We start from the raw sequence: 17006 nt of genomic DNA on the forward strand, positions 1-17006 counted from the left end.
GGAAGAAAAATTTCCGAGGACCTGTTCTTACACAGAACAATAGCTTCAAGAAGCTTCTACCTAAAGCTGAGGTTTGCAAGGTGAGGTGCTGGTCATCCAGTAGCGCTGTCACAAGGAAATGGAGAGCTCTCAAACTGAAGGGACCAACCTGAGGTCTTCTTCTCAAACAATGAGGAGCTGCTGCAGGGAATGATGTGGACAAGGTGTCTTACCAAACCCAAATGCAATACTAAATATAGAATCACAGAATGGCTTGGGTTGGAAGGGACCTTAAAAACCATCTCGTTCCAGCCCCCTTGGCGAAGGGCAGGAATACATTCCACTAGATCAGGTTGCTCAAATATGGTTGCTTCAGCACCAAAACAAAGATGCCTGGTGTTTTGGGGGTCTTGAAAAGCCACAGCTCCCATCTACCAGGACTGAGTCCATCCATCCCCCAGGACCAATCAGACAGATAAGCAGCAGCTCCATCTTACCCCATTCTTCTTGAGAAATACTGCAACTCGTCTTCTAAGCAGAAAATCTCCTCAATGCTTCCTGCACGCTTAATAGATACAGAGGGAAGAAAATAAGACAGAAATCCTCTCTGAGGAGTGATAACCTGTAAGGTCTGGGTTCAGATACGCTGGCTGCTCTCAGAGCAGCAGCTCTGCCAGCTGTGGGTCAGCCCATGTGAGGTAACATGAACAGAGAGCTTAGAGAGAGGTAAACGTATCTGAGCGGTTCACACAAGGTGATTTGATCGTCACTGACCTGATGCACAGACCTGTGCTGTAATTCCTGTCTGATGCATCAGCCTCCACCACAGCATTCGCGGAGAGGTGATGACAGTATTTTACTCGTTCACAAGAGACCTCAAAAGTCTACTGCTGAAGGTTTTATCTTACCATTATTTAACTTCAGAGCTGACAGCTCTCAATTCCAGCTGTTCGGTGACACCTTGTTTATTTAATGGTTTGACTGCAAGTGCTAGTACTGTGATTCTCTGCCTTCCTCAGACCAGCTATAGCTATTTTAACTGTGGGCCCCAGGCTAGTGGCAGTCCCTGGGTCACAGCAGGAAAATCCCGCTGCCATTTCAGTTGTGAATTAACCTTCTCCACAGAGTCTTCTAAAGCCTCTGTCACTGGCTGACAGAGACTCCGGAGACTTTAGAAGACCCCATCACTGGCTGACTCTGGTGACCCAAAATATGCATCATGCCAACTTTAAGGGGAAAAAAAATAAAGAAAAATAGATTTCAGCTACTCATTTATGCAGGGAACAGACAACTACCTGTAAGTACTCTTAAGGTCAGATTAGGCAAAGTGAAGGACAGAGAGGTTTATTACCGACTCTGATCCGTGTTATCTTAGGACCTTAAATTCCACTCAGCTACGTCTGCACTGAGCACCAAACTTCATCTTCAAGTGTATAAAGCATGTCCCTCACAAAGGCAATTGACCTTACTGTTAGGAAAAGATGTGGAGTCTCACACATCACTGAGCAGTTTGTTGCTAAAAACACATGCTGTATTTTCAGTTGAATTTCATCTGGCTTCAGAACAGCTGCCAGTGGCTCTCATGATAGCTTTCTCCAGTAGATTAAAGCATTCTTCCTTGAGATATGCGTGATGCCTTCTTTTTATTAAAGTCTTTAGACAACCACTCAAGCCTCCTCTCAAGCTTTAAGACAATTTAAATCTCATTTTTAAAACTGTCCAAGACTGGGCTAGAAGGATCTGTAGCTTGACCAAGTACAGCTGCTCCCCCCCCCCTTTTTTTCTTTTTTTTTTTTTTAACTTCTGTAAAGTAAATAAAGTGCCCAAGGACACTGCTTTTAGTAGTGTTAGACTGAGCTGGGACTTGAAGCTGTTTGCTGGCGGTCTCCCATAAAGTGGTACAGATGAAAATTCAGTGCTGCACGAAATACCTGAACTGGAATAAATCAGCCTTTTCTCTGTTCAGAGCTTGCATCGTACATGTAACAGCAAGTGTCTACTTATTCCTGTAAAAAACACCAACAGCCTGCCTATAAAATTCACAAAGAGCATGTCATTCCCAAATCCTAGTAAGGTTCAATTGCCTTCTGCTCACCTAAAGTCTGTATTTCACTTCCAAATTGAACCATACTTCCTGGTCTTCATGTTTGTTGACTGCTGCAATGCATCATTTGAATAGATGCCATATTCCGCCTCGTACCGTGCTCAATTTCACTGGTAGCTGAGAAAAACAGCCTGTGTAACATTACTCACCGGGGAATCCTTGTCAGAAAGTGCTGTACAGAGATAAAACCTTATCGTCTTTGGGTCTTGGGAACACTAATGAAGCAAACCTTGGTACTAGGATCAGAAAGTACCTTACATGTTGTGGTCTCAGAAGTGGTGATGCTGAGGGGTGTCTTATCTGGGCTTATCTGACAGTTTTTCAAATGGCAAACACTCGGTATTTCTGGACTCTTAAAAGAGCAGATACTTGGTTTTCCAACCTTTAAGGAAATCTAAGCTTATTCTGGAGGGAGAAAAGGTAAGAGAACCAAAGGTGAAGGGGGGAGGAGAGGAGGAAATCTTTCAGACCACAGGTCCAGAGCACTGCCAGCACCGAGGAATAACTCACAGTCACAGAATCACAGAATCACAGAACTGAAGGGGTTGGAAGGGACCTCGAAAGATCATCGGGTCCAACCCCCCTGCCAAAGCAGGTTCCCTAGAGCAGGCTGCCCAGGTGGGCGTCCAGACGGGCCTTGAATATCTCCAGAGAAGGAGACTCCACAGCCTCCCTGGGCAGCCTGTTCCAGTGCATGGTTAAGCCACTTCAGTTTCATTCATGCTTAAATACATACTTCAATACAGCAAAACACACCTCCCGTTAATATGCCACAGTGCATGCTTACTGCTTCTGCTTCTGCCTGTAGTGTAGTCTGCCTCTAAGATTCACTTTTTGAGACTTTTTTTGATTCACAGCCAGTCAACCAGGCAGGCTTACACCAGTCAACAGGCACAGGTCTAACAAAGGCAACGAAACTGAGCCCACTTATCACAGTGGTGAATTGGTGAATTTCATTCTGTGCATTAATCTCAATATCCCCTTTTACAGTACATTTTTATATGCTTACTTATATAAATAAATGAATAGTACAACTACCAGCAAAGGGAGGGAAAAGAGCTATTGCAAGATTTGCTCCCCTTAACAGGCATATGTGTTGTTTTTTTGTTTATTTGGTTTTTTTTAAGCCCCACAACACAACAGAGATGTATTTTACTCTTCTCCACTAAAAAGGATCAGGGAGTTATCAACAGCGAGACATGTCTCATCATAAAATAATGGGAGTTACACCGTGCAGAATGTGGCTAGTTTCCTCATCGCACTTGAGGCATGAAAAATCGGGCAGCGCTGGGAGCCCTTGCAGCATGACATGGATGGAATTTCATATTACATCGTGACAGTCTCATTTCTGCTTTATTGCTCAACTGCTAGAAACAAAATACACCATTTGTGTCTCGTACTGTGCTATATATGCAACACAAACAAAACAACATACGTTTCTGTCTCATGGTTTCCTGTGCATTAGTATCATGTCACTTAAGACCTCAAAAAGAACCAGAGTGCTCAGCTTTATCCTTAATACAGATCCACAGCCTCCAGTCACTCTGCGTGGTGTCAGCACTACAAAATCGACAGGAAACGTAACACGTTCCCTAGGAGGAATTTAGGCAACCGAAGACCCAACTTCCATCCATATGGACTCACTGAAGCGGCATTGCTGGGGTGAGGCTGAAGCGTGAACACGTTTGAGGCCTGACGGACACAACTTCTTGTCTCCGATCTACAAAAAGCCCTGCGGATAGAGGTGGGGGTGGCAGCAGAAGGCTTCTGGGTCACTGCCGCCTCCTGAGCCCAAGCAGAAGCAACCCTGACCACTGCTGCCATCTGCGAGGAACATCGATGGCTGATGCAGGCATGCAAAGAGAAAACCACGTTAACACTCCCCCTTTGCTGAGAAGGAGCCTTAGCTATTGCTAATACTAACCGGGTCCCAAAGAAAAAGGGTCTTTCCTTGTTCCCTGCTGCTAACACCATCCCTCCAGCTGGGAAACGGAGCTGCAGGCAGTCAGTTGCTCCTTGCCCCTTTGCTCGCCTTTCCCACATTTATCACCTCCTTCACTCCGCGCTCCTGTGCAGAGCAATCCCAGCTCAGTCACCGCGTTCCTTGCTGATATTACACTTGTACTTATACACAGCGCACTGAGAGAGGAAAGAGACAAAGTAAGAGAATATTGTTTATTTCTTAGAGAGATAAAAAGGAATAGTAATTGCCGTTAGCCAGCGGGGTATGTAATAGCTGACCTCCTGCATCCTGCCTTTGATTTTCCCCTGAACCCAATCATCTTCTGTTGGCTAATTCCCAGCATTTTTTTTTTCCTCAGGCTGGCAGGCTGGCATGGATGGTTAACAGCTGCCAGTATTTCTCCTCCCTGTCAGCGGCGAGCGATGCTAATGTTAGATGCCTGGCTCCGTCCCACCCAGGGTGCCGCGTGCCTTCGCCTTCCAACACTTGCAGCTTTTGCCAGCCTTGAACCTGAATCTATCTCCTGTCCTGCCTCCCTCTCGCGAAGATTAACCGTGTGAGGGGGTTAGCCCCTCTCAAACGAAGAAACAGATGACAGATTTCACAGGGCTGGACCTCGTGGGGAAACAGCAGGTTTCACAGCAGCCTTTGGTGAGCGGCAGAACAGGAAGGACGCAGAGCAGCTCGGCATGTGTGCTACTGTGAACATCAGTCTGCTAATCACAAGGAAAAGCTGTGCAGGTAACCAAAAAGGCTCCACAAGCACATCACACACCCCCTTCCTAAAGAGATGCTGCTTCCCTTTGCCCCTTGGAAGACTGGTAAGCCACAGACAACTCAATTTAATATTAAGGAAGGCATCATTCCTAGCAGACACTTCATTGCACTGAAAAAAACCACCGGTAGCCACTCTTCGAAACAGACTGAAGAAATCTGAGGGTTACATATAAAACTAACCAACCCACTTGAGAAGCATGCTGCTTTTATAATGCACATCACAGTATCGGACCAGTGCCACTGAAAGCTCGGTCAGCTCCTTCAGAAGACCCGCGTTTAATGTCACCGGAGAGAAAGGCGTGCTGGTGCTGGAATAACTGGGTGAAGGCTGTTTCCAAAGGTACACCCCCAAAGTCATGAAAATCCAAGCAAGGTCAGTAATCTCATTTGCAAGCTGCAGGAATCCCACGCAACCGGGGGGCTTTATTTGTTGTTGCCGCCCCTGTGTTTTCATCATCTCATGGCAGCCTCAGCTTTCAGAAAGCAAGGCGAGTACGGATGGTGCTTGTGGACACGGTGCTCCTCTGTCCAGCCTCCGGCTTTCAGCTCGGCCAGCCAGACTTGTTCCCCCCGCGCTCCTATTAGCGAAGCGAGGCAGGTAATAATAGCGAATAAAAAGCCTATTCTGCGGAGCACTGGCTCTTGCTCAAGTAAAGCAGAGTACCACTACAGCATGAATGACTCAATCATCTACTCAAGAGCTATTACTTGCAGCGATGAAGCAATGTTAATTGGATAATGGCCTGCTGCCAGCTAATATTGGCATGACCTACAATACCCTTGGCTGACAGCCGTGTATGCCTCTCTATCACACCTTTTTTTGTAATCTGGATGGGAAGTGGAAACCATTAAAAAAGCCTCATAAGTGCCATTTAACTTCTTATCATGAATTAAAAGCTTAATTAAGTGCCTTGTTAAAGGAAGGAAGACCAGTTTTTGTGATTAAATAAAACAAAACAACAGTTAGGGGTACGGATTGAATGAGTAACTTTACAGCTTCAAACTCGAGTCTTGGAAAATATTAATTTTAGGTTGCATTTAGCAGCAGCTGCTACATGAAAACTGCACAATTGCTGAAAAATACCAAGGTTGAAAATCACACGAGGTTCTAGTTGTTTACCAAAACTGCAGATGAAGAGGAAAGAGTAGAAGTTAAGAGCTAACAGGGTCCTTTTTTATTAGCTGTACACAGCTGCAGCTGACACACTCCATCCCTGACTCTGCTCTGAGTCCTGACACTTCACACGCCACAGCCACATCTGAGCACTTGTTATTACGTGGCTGTTTTTCCAAGCGCTTATCTACACACTAAAATATGTTGCTTTAAAAAGAGGTGTAGTACGAAATCGTATTACTGATGTCGGCATGAAAGGGTTTATGGAAACTCTTCAATCAGTGCAAAATTAGCTCCATACTGACTTAGTTTAAATAAGTTGATCAGGAAAAGGTTTGAACTGAGGCACGTTCAGTCACACTTGAACTGACATGAAATGTCTGACACAAGGTTTTACATTGATTTGAAACACGGTAAGTTCAAGTAGTCACAATTCCGCATGCGTGCAAGGTCCCACCACTGAAATGACGGGCATATCGTAAAGGCTGCACTCACATGTAATTGGATATAAACAAGAAATAATGTAAAAAAACATCTGTTCACTGTTTTGCTAGACAACAGTTAACAATGTCTGGATGCCAGATTAACAAAAAGACCCCAACATGCTATGAAGTGAAAAAAAGGTCTGCAAACCAGTCTTCAGAGGCAGATTTACTGCCTTGAATAATCAAAAAGAAGTTCTTTTGTTTTCATGTTTAGCTCCTTCATGCCAACACTACATGAGTGCAAAAGCTTTACATATGAAGCTTTGTCCAGCACCAACATGAAACCTTTGAGAAATAATAACAAATGCTTATTCTCCAAAATTGCATACTTTAGCAGTTTTCAAACCACACCAGAATTTAAAATGCAATGCTTGTATGTTTGACTTTAAAACATCTTTGTTCATTGAGGAGTGATTGTCACCTTTTGGAAAGATTTGAACTGCAAAGACTGTATTTAAAAAATGATTTGCAATCTCTGTCTTTCTGTAACAACTGCGTGCCAACGTAAGTTGTCTCTAAGCATGAACAATGCATTGGCCCAGGACACTGGGCCAGACAAAAGTTTAACTTTTGTCTGAAATTTTTCCACTGGTGGTATAAACCCCTATGTGACAAATTAAGTCACTTTTCACAGATACCTTTAGAAATAATTCATGGGCTCCCACAGCTCTGCAGACCATGGACTAAAAAACAACAGCCCTAGGAAAAGCCATTAGCTTGTGAACTGAAAAAGACCCTGCTAACTTCTTTTAATGTAATATAAATAAGGTGGTTCTTCCCTCTGCTCTATGAGCTCTTAAAAACATGAGTGTTTCAGTTCCTTTTGTGAGCAGCTCTGACACTGTTCTTTGTCGGAGGCACTTCACATATCCAAGCACAGGCATCTACCCAACTGCACACTCTGAAGTAGAGCAACACCGGAGGCAGAGGCTCTCAAACCAAGGAATCATCGAGAAGAAACAATCTGCATTTGGCAGCTCTCCTTACCCTCAGTGACTAACATCTGAGAGGAAATTATTTAACTGACCACCTCACACATAGCTTTTCTAATAAATTAGTCACTGAGCAAATGAGACTCTGTGGGGTTATCAGCAATTAATTTTCACATGGAAAATATCTGTACAATTAGGCATTAGTAACTGTACATATCCTTTTTGGTAGGCCAGAAGCGTTCTATTTCAGCATGAAAAAGGTAAAGCCTCAGTGCTCTGCAACTGATTGATGCATGTGGCAAAAAAACCCTATTGTTCTCAGGTGGAGCATGACGATTTCAAAGTAATGAAAAAACCTTAGGACCTGGATTCATTGCTTCTGTGAATCCACAGTCTTCGCTGGAGCTGTAATAGCAACTGAGCTGTAACCCTAACTCACTAAGGCTTTTCAATCTTTCATTGAGATATATTCTAAAATGTAAAACCCTGATACTTCATTTATCCAAATGGGATTCACTTAAATAGAAATCATCTGTGGTTGGACTGGACGAATGTTTTTTATATAGCATGCCATATAAAACACACATAAAGACAAATCTTTGTGTTTTAAATCCTTAGTATCATAAGAACACAGGACTGTGTTATGAAGTCCTGTCTTCTGGTCTCAAAGGCAGACAGAGCACGATCCCTCTATATCGCCCTACTCCTCTCGCTGGCCAGGGGCTCAGCACCTCACTACTGCTGTGATTAAAAATCTGCTAATTTCCAATCTAGTTTTACTAGAAGCCAGCTGGTACAGACCAATGCAAGGAACTGTAGGTCCCTGCAGTCATCACTCCAGCAGGGTGAACCTGCCGTGGTCTTTTCTCCTCCTTTAAACCTGTCTCCTTCTTCTGAACATCTCAATCCAAGAAATCACATATGGTAACCAAGAGGTCTCGCCAAGGCTTTGTAGAAGAGGTCTGATGCTCTCCTGTCCCTTCATACCTGTGTACCACTGGCACGTTTTGTCACCTCTCTGCTCCCACCCTTGCTTTGCAGCATGAAAGCTATGCAACACTGCCTGAGACACGATTCTTCCACTGGAAATTATTAGTGGACAGCGCCGAATGATAGTGTGCATCTTAGCGTGTCCTCTGCGATATATCTGAACTCCTATGCAAAACGTCTGGGCTGAAATTTCTTCGTGAGTAATATTCAGTGTCAGGACTCATGAAGTCATGCCCGGTGACCTACTTCTTCTAATGCTCTCCACCTTGCATTGTGACGACATCACGATGCCACTGAGGTCTCCAGAGAGCTAAACCAGAGGGGGAAAAATGGTGTGTGACACTTCAGGACCTGTCATCACTTAAAAACGTCCCATACTTCTTCATGGGCGTTAAGCAAATGATGCCAGAAAACCCTCTGCCTCATGCTGTACACCACAATACCTCCTCACCGAGTGACTGCCTTCCCATCCCCAGGGGACATCGCCACCCCCTGTGCCACCTGCACCAGCAGGGGACACAGGGCAGGCAGTGCCACGTCAGTGGGGGATGGCAGCCCCTGCTGGCATGCGAGCATCTCCCTGCCTGTCACAGCAAAGCCACTGGCGTGCCCTATGGTAGCTGCGATATCGCAGCCGTGGGACTGTGAGGAAATTACAGTGGGGGTGGAAGCCAGCCAGTGAGATTTTGTGGTAAAATAAAGTGAACTTTCCAGTGAGGTATATATTTTCTACGTCCCCTGGCTTCCTGATGTGTAAGCTGTGGTGCATGAGAAAAATCCTGCTTTGTGACAGAATGTGTTGGTGCTTTCTTAGTGGAAAACACAAGGCCCGAAGCAATTAAATCCCAAACTGCTTGTGAAGGGAAGAGAAAGGGAACAAGGCTGAATGGGATACAGGAAAGGGGGAAGAGAAGAACAAGGATATGAACTGCCAGAGAGGCGGTTCCATGATGAGCGATGAGACTCCAAACAATGTGCCAGTTCACATAATTTTTCGACAATAACCTGCTGTCTAACAGCTAAGTGACCCCTTTCAAATTTCCTGCCTGGAAGAGCACAAGAATATTCGGGTACTGATAACGTGCTGAATGAACAGATAGTAATTAAGCAACCCCTGGTTGGGTAGGGCTCTTTCAGATGAAGTGTTTTAAAGCTCAGCTGCTGTAAATGTGAGGAATGTGGGTGAGGTTTGCCCTCTCAAGTGAGGAAGGTTGTGTGAACACGTTCATCCTCAGCCCACCCCAACCCCAAAATGACAGCCGCAGCCCCAAAACCTGCACCCACCCGCCTCGTCCCTGGGTGGTGAAGAGCGGGTGTGTGCTCCGTGCGGGCTGCGGGACGGTGGCAGTACTGTACCTCATCTGGCAGGCTGACAACCAGGTCATTTTCCGTCTGCCCTACCAAGGCCTGCAAGAAGTACTCGCTGCAGGCGGCCAGCACAGCCCGGTGGGCGCGGAACTCCTTCCCCTCCACGATGAGCGTCACGTCGCAGAGAATATCCTGCTTGCGCTGGTCATTTAAGCAGAGGAGAATATTGGTACAGTGCACCGTTGACTCATACACATACATGGGGGAGTCAGTCTTCTCATCCACAGACATGCCGTTCACACCCTGGAGCAGAGAAAACACAACGAGGCAGTGAGGAGCCGCGCTTGATTTAGTCAACGCAACAACATCGCATGGGGAATTTCAGAAGATTTTAGCAAAAATGGCGAGAATGACTGTCGTGTCTTCTAATAGTGAAAAAAGGGGTTTTGTCCTTGCTTCTGTTATTTTTATTATAAGGGAAAAAACCCGCAAAACCCCAGCCTGCTCTCAGGCGGACAGAGAGCGCCGCATGGTTACACCAAAGACCTCCACTCAAGTGAAAGGCAAGGTGAGACTGTATCTGATGGGGACAAGCTGCTGCCTGTGGTGACCTCATTTCTCAGGCAGAATCAGAGAGATTTTAAGCCTTAAGGGAGAGGGAGACGTTTAGTGGCTTTAGAGGAAATCCACTTCCAGATTTTCACACATTCACTTGTGGTTCAATGTCATTTACAGAAAAGAGCAGTTCCTGAATTCCAGACCCGCAGGCGCAGGAAAATCCCCTGACCTCTGCGGAGCTCCAGCTATGGGCAGCCGGGCAGCACGTGGGCGCTGGGGCTGCTCCTGCCCGCTGACACCTCTCCCCGTGCTGACAACAGACCAGACGCCGGTAGGACGCACGACACGCGTTACCAGCGTGTGAGTTAGGAAGTTCCCCGTCTGCCGTTCTGCGATTTCTGACGCACGTCGGGCTCACAACGCCTCTGAACACGGGGATCAGGCTTGTGGTGGAGCTGAGGGGTTCGGGTTCCCCAACGCCCGATACCACGCGAGCCCCATTAGCACTCGGACACACTGAAGTCATTTTTCTCTTACGCAAAATTTTCTACTCAGCACCAGACTGAATGCTCTTTGCAGTGTTTTCCTGTTTCAGTTTTTCTGACTAAGAAAGTGAAAACCCTGTGCTGTATCTGAACACGCTAGGTACCCCAAAACAAACTGAACACTTGTTTTAAGGCTTACGTAGGAAAAAGGATTATTTGTATGTATTAGTCTAGCTGCTGCCAAGAGTAAATTAGTGCAAACATGCAAACTTTAAGTATTTTAAGGAATAATTTATTCTCCTTATTGCAAACAACTGCCTCCTGGAAAGCACATAGTGTCAAGGGTGACAGAGCAGGGTGTGTTGGTATAATTCTGCTGCACTGCAAATATCTGACTCCTGTAGGAAGTGGAAGCAAAATTCCTCCCATGTCACTTTTTTAAAGTGGAGCTTTGCAGCGTTTTCCTTTGCTAGTACAATATACAGGTACACAAGTAGACACAAAACGACTTCAAACTGTTTCTTTTGCTATGTGTTCAAATAAGGACACCGTTTTCCTAAGGCACTGCTCAAAAGATACCGATAATCTAGGCAAGAACGGACTTAAGAAGACCCGCGTGCTGCTTGTAAATATATACTAGACTTCTCAATGAAATTCCGTCATCCCAAGTTTACAGGATTTGTAAGTCAGCACCTATGATGGCTCTTTCTACAAAACAGGTATTTTTGCCAACATTACAGAACTCTAATACTGGAATTCTTAGAAGCTTGCAGCTTCTCTTTAGCTGGTATTTTCAACGTTTACCGCTGACTCATGCTACGTTTCTGAGTATACAGCTGAAATGCCTACACTAACAGAAAAACAAACAAACAACTCGGTACCCACCATCCTTTCACTGACTCCATATCTAGAGGAAAGACACAAATCCACTTATTTATCTGCATACAGGTACGGGAGGGAGAAATTTTTTGTTTTTCTATGCTACAGGCTGAATTTCTTAATCAGAAGAAAATCCTTTTTTTTTTTTTTTTTTTTCTCATACACTGGCACTACCGAGAAGAATTGACAGCAATCATTTTATTAGTACTACGTTAAGGTACAGAGAAAATGATACTTGGCTCATCCCACTCATAGCGTTCTGTGTAACTGAGCTCTGATGCTAACGATAGCGTTATAATGATGTTCTAAGTGGTCACTCTTGCGTGCTATGAAATGCAAGAGTTTACAAGAACAATCTAGTGGGAAAACCTGAGAGTTGCAAATGACAATGCGACGGGGAAAGCTTTAAATTTTTTTTCCAGGCACGTCCTCTGCCTGTAAGTCTCAGATGGTGACGAAATGTACACGAAACTTGAAACCTGGCAGGTAATGAACAGAACACCAATTACACTTTCAGTGCCTTTTTTTTTTAATAAAAAACACTGTTTGCCTGAAATTGCGATCCTTTTTTTACGGTAACAGTGCAATTTGTGTGAATCAAACCCTGAATTACTTGGTTACTAATTAGTAATTTCCTACTTTTTAACTACAGCTCTCATCAAGTGCTTTTTTTTTTTTGCCTTTTTTTTTTTCTTAGATTAGTTGTATGCCCTGTGAAGTGCTGAAAATACCATGGTGTATTTCCCCACTGATGAGGGAGCCTGCCTCCTGTGCTAGGAAACCTGACCAATGTGTGCTACTGCGATGCTGGGGCTGCACACCATAGCCTCCGCTCCAGAGGGTCCCCAGCTATGCTTGCAGGAAGGACCCCCATCCTTATACCAAACTGCTTATACCACTGCGCTTTCTGGGTGCTCTTGCTGTCCTTAAATACAGCGGTGACTCCATGAGCTCCCCTGAAGCCACGGTCTTCCCAAAAGCAGATCCATGCTGTGTGGATGCCCTGCCTGGCAGCAGCAACCTCAGTCTGGCACGAACGTCCCTGCATGGTGCACTGTGCACGGGGAAGCTGGGGCTGGGCTATGGCTCAGCACCACCTTTTTACCAGCTTCTAATCTTGCAACACAGGTGATTTACCGCCTTCCCTTTTCCATGATCTGCCTTTGACTGAATGACCCCCAGGCACGAGGTGTTTCCTATCCAAGAGGGCTTTATCCTGTAGGACAGAAGCCCTGCACTGGGAAGTGTGTCGCCCATTTTCACAGAGAAAGGGTTTAGAGTGCAAAGGGAGAAGGTCACCTTAGGGTTTTGGCATGTAGTAGCAAGAAAATTAGCAGAGTTCATCATTTTTTTTCTTCCTCTCCTTGGAAGGGAAAAGCAGGGACTCAGGCTCTGAACCCTGCAGCAAGCAGCGCTGGAACCCTTTCATACACTGTTAATTCAAAATGCGTAATTTTTAGCTGAATTCAGTATTATGCTGAGTTTGCAGAGCCTTCTTCATGGAAATCATTGTCACGCACTTGCTATTCCTTCATACTAAAGAGAGAATGACTTAGCAAGCCTTTCTCCAGCTCAAAAGAACATGCTGCGCATTTGTTTGCATATAGGTCACCATGCTGCCAGAAAAAGCCTCTTTGAAACAAAAGTTTCCAGAAAACAGCAGGAACTATTGTGGGCAAGGAAAGCACCATTGAAACCTCACCAGAAAAAAAAAAAAAAAAAAAGAAAAAAAAAAGTTGCAACCTCAGTGAAGAAAACTGGAACTTTGCCTACACAGCACCTATACAGTGCCTGGTGGGAGATGGCACCGAGCCCTGCTGCAGGGGCAGCAAGGAGAGGGCAAAGGAGACCTCTGGAGTGCAAAGAAGTCACTCGTGGAACATCCGAATCCCTCTGGTTTGCAGCATGCTGTCTGTTCTGGCTGGCACTTGCCCTGAACTCTCCAGGAACGTATGAACAAGCCGCCTGAGCTGCTACCAAAAATACACTGTCTAGCATGAAAACCAGCTCCAGTCGCATAAGAGTAGAGGGCAGGCAACGCCGTGCCTGTTTTGAAAGGGAAATGTTAGGGGAGAGAAAATCTTATCTTGAGAGACCAGAAAGTTCTGCATCAGAACTGGGCTAATTAGATGAGGAGGTACGTCTAGATCATGGCAAAGGTACAGAACACTTAACCAAGCAAATTACCATCATGACAAAGCAGCATGGCTTCTGCACGGGGAAGTCATGTCTCTGATCTGCTCTATTAGTATTCCTGAAGTGTGCCAAATTAGCAGTGAGGAACACTGGTATGTGTAATTAGTGTTGACTTTCAGAAATCCTTTGATAAAACCTTTACAAAAGGCTGCTGGAGAAGCTCGATTGTCATAAGGTGAGAAGTTGCATCAGACTGGAAATAACTTAGGTTAAACTGTATTAAACAGAGAAGGAATACACAGGCAATTTTCAGCAGGTTAACAGCGCACCATCTCCAGAAATGATACAGCATTAGCACCAGCTCACATCTGCCTATGGCCACACCACCTGCAACATGCCTGAGCTCATCTGATCTCCAAAGCTCGTCTCCAGCCTTGGAGATTTTCAAGACCGGACTGGATATAGCTTGGTCTGGTCTCAGAGCTGACCTTCACTGAGCAAGAGCTCGTGCTGGAAACATCCAGAGGTCCTCTCCAGCATGAATTATCTATCTGATGATCCTACATTGATGAGTGACCTAGAAGTCCACAGATCATGACAGGGAAACCGAAAAGAGTAAAATTAGTTCAAGCGTCAAAGGTTAATACCAATAATGTTGGGAATTGCAGAAAGACAATATAAAAAAGAATTAGACACAAAGAAGGTGATGCACTAAATCCAGGGCACTCACACACAAGTGGCAATTAGAGGAAAAAAATGTATTTTCATAGAATGGTAGAGGTTGGAAGGGACCTCTAGAGATTGCCTACTCCAATGCCCCTGCTCAAAGCAGGGTGACCTAGAGCAGGACTAGGACCATGCTCAGGACTCTGTCCAGTCAGGTTGTGAGCATCAACAAGGTGGGACACCCCACAACCTCTCTGGCCAACCTGCTGCAGAGTTTGACCACCCTCACTGTAAACCAGGTACTATTTGACCTGCAATCTCTATTCCAATTTGGAGTTTCTCAGGGAAAAGACAGACTGGAGACATACAGACTGTCATCACCTAGAGGTACCTTTAAGGCTACCCAAGAAAGCTAGATGAAAAGGTAGTGTTATGAAAGAACCATTTTAATAAGGAAATGACACATTTTCTAGTCACTGCTGGTGTGAGGTACTGTGATGTCTGCATCCCATTGGTGATGTTGAAAGAGGGAGAAAAGAAATCCTCTGGAGGACAATGGAAAATATTATGGGCAAAGAAGGAGAAATAGCCCTCCTCAAACGAAAACATATGATCCATTTGATAAACACTATACAAATAAAACAAAAAAAAAGATAAAAGGTCAAGGCAGAACTGCTCTTTATTGCTTCTGATGTTGCAAATACGAGAGGACACCCAAGTAAAAGAAGCAAGGCAAATGCAGAATCTGCAAAAAGGAAAGCTCTGATTCCTGATCACAGACATGAACTGAAATTGTACCTCACACTCTTTAGGAGAATGCTTATTGTGTTTTTCCAAATTCCACTACAACTGCAATAAACCTCCTGTGCAGTTGGCCACTGCTGGCATGTTACTGGGCAGAGAACTCACTGGGTACGAAAAAGGATTAGTTAGACCCAATAAAAATATCCAGGGCCACATTCTTCAGGGTGCAAGCTTACATAGGATGAAAGTTCACATTGCAGTGCACTGGCCAACAACAAGCTGCTTGGGGAAAGGACTGTGCCTGCGTTATCCCCCCTTCCTGACCTACCTAGCACTGTTGCAGACAAAAATTACTTGTTGGATGGCAACAGAGGTGAAAACCCAAACCTGGCACCTCCATACGTGTCTCCCAGACTCGCCCTCTGCAGCCTCAGCCCCAGGAGATGGCGATGGGCACGCTGTCGTGCTCTCCTCCCTCGGACAGGCATGGGACCAAGATGTTGAGGGCAAGCAGCAGAGAGCACCCATCCAAAGGCTACATGTGGTAGGTGTCCCTGACACCAGGGGCTCCTGCTCCAGGTGGGTTCAGGACATGAGAAACCAACGGATTTTGTTATGCCCAACTCAGGTTTTGCTTGGAAGCACAGGCTGGAGCTCGCGCTGTATCGTGCTATACAAGGTGACTTGCAGCTTCCTCCCGATCATGTTAAGAGAGGATCAATACTGAACTGTGGCTATTTTTAGTTCCACTTCACATTCTTTAGTAACAGAAAAAAAAAAGGAAAAAAAAAAGGACACTTAGGGCTAACTAGCAGTGGTCAGCTTGACCACATCTAAGGCTCTTAGACGGTCTTGGACGGTCTGCAAAACTGATTTGCTTGTAAATGTCTGTAAGTATTTCTTTTCAATAGGATGCACAGAGTGTGAAAAAACACCCTTTTGTTCTGAGGTTTTCAATTACTCTTTTCCAATAACCGATCAAAAGGCACTAGGAAAAAAATGGGGAAAATGCTGACAAAATAATGAAAAAGTTGAGTGGAACTCGTACTTCTGACAACTGGCAGCAAAAGCACATCAGATTTGACAGTTTTTAGTGATAAACACGCACTGTTTTTAAGTGGCAAGTGGGAGGAAAATAATTTTCCAGGGCTTCCTTCCTCATCTAAAATTTTTTTCTCTGAAAAGACTCATTTTGTGCAATCAACACCTTGGTTTTAAATAAATTTATCAATAAGTGACACTTCAGAGCTCCTAAAATGACCATCTTTATAATTGGTTATTACGATCTCTCAATTATAGATATAACAACAAAGGATATGATTATATTGTCACTGCTTTCCTTTAAAAAGAAACTATTGAAAGGCCTAATGATTAATTCACCATTTTTGAGAGCTCACTGTAATGACAGAAGACTATATACAAAGGTCTCTTCAGCGAGCCCATTATTCAATTAATAAATGCTGAATACCAAGCAGTCATAGTCATATGAAACTCCCAAGAATTGTGTGAATTTTTAACCAATTAATTATCAATTACAACATCATAAAACACCAGCACAAAAATAGAAATAATGAAATTTAATTATACATTATTCTTCTTAGTTGCTGCAAATACTATACAAGACTGATTTTGATTAATAATTCATACAGCAATAAAGTATCAGGAAAGATAATTATACTGTGCCACAATTCTCACACTGATTTCTGTAATTACAGATTACAACAGTGTTAGCAATTTAAAAAGGTTAGGGAGCAGTAGTAATTTGCTATGTCATCCTCAGCAATATTAATGCCTCCTTCTCTCAGCACCCCAGATAATTGAAAATAGACTAGCGGACCGCAAGGCTACACGGGCTTGCCTACTGCCAAGCATACTGCGGGTGCCAG

General features: G+C 44.5%; 1 protein-coding gene across 2 annotated transcripts in view; it reads right to left on the reverse strand.

Annotated features, from left to right (window-relative positions):
- Nucleotides 1–17006, reverse strand: part of BACH2 (BTB domain and CNC homolog 2) — a 150569-nt gene that overhangs the window by 40812 nt on the left and 92751 nt on the right. For both annotated transcript variants that reach the window (XM_050709701.1, XM_035559479.2), the window contains one exon: nt 9701–9955. In XM_050709701.1, the coding sequence (XP_050565658.1) occupies nt 9701–9943 (243 nt within the window). In that variant the 5' untranslated portion in view covers nt 9944–9955. The remainder of the gene's footprint in view (nt 1–9700; nt 9956–17006) is intronic.

This window comes from Cygnus atratus, chromosome 3 (assembly GCF_013377495.2).
Source record: "Cygnus atratus isolate AKBS03 ecotype Queensland, Australia chromosome 3, CAtr_DNAZoo_HiC_assembly, whole genome shotgun sequence".
Classification (NCBI taxonomy): Eukaryota; Metazoa; Chordata; class Aves; order Anseriformes; family Anatidae; genus Cygnus; species Cygnus atratus.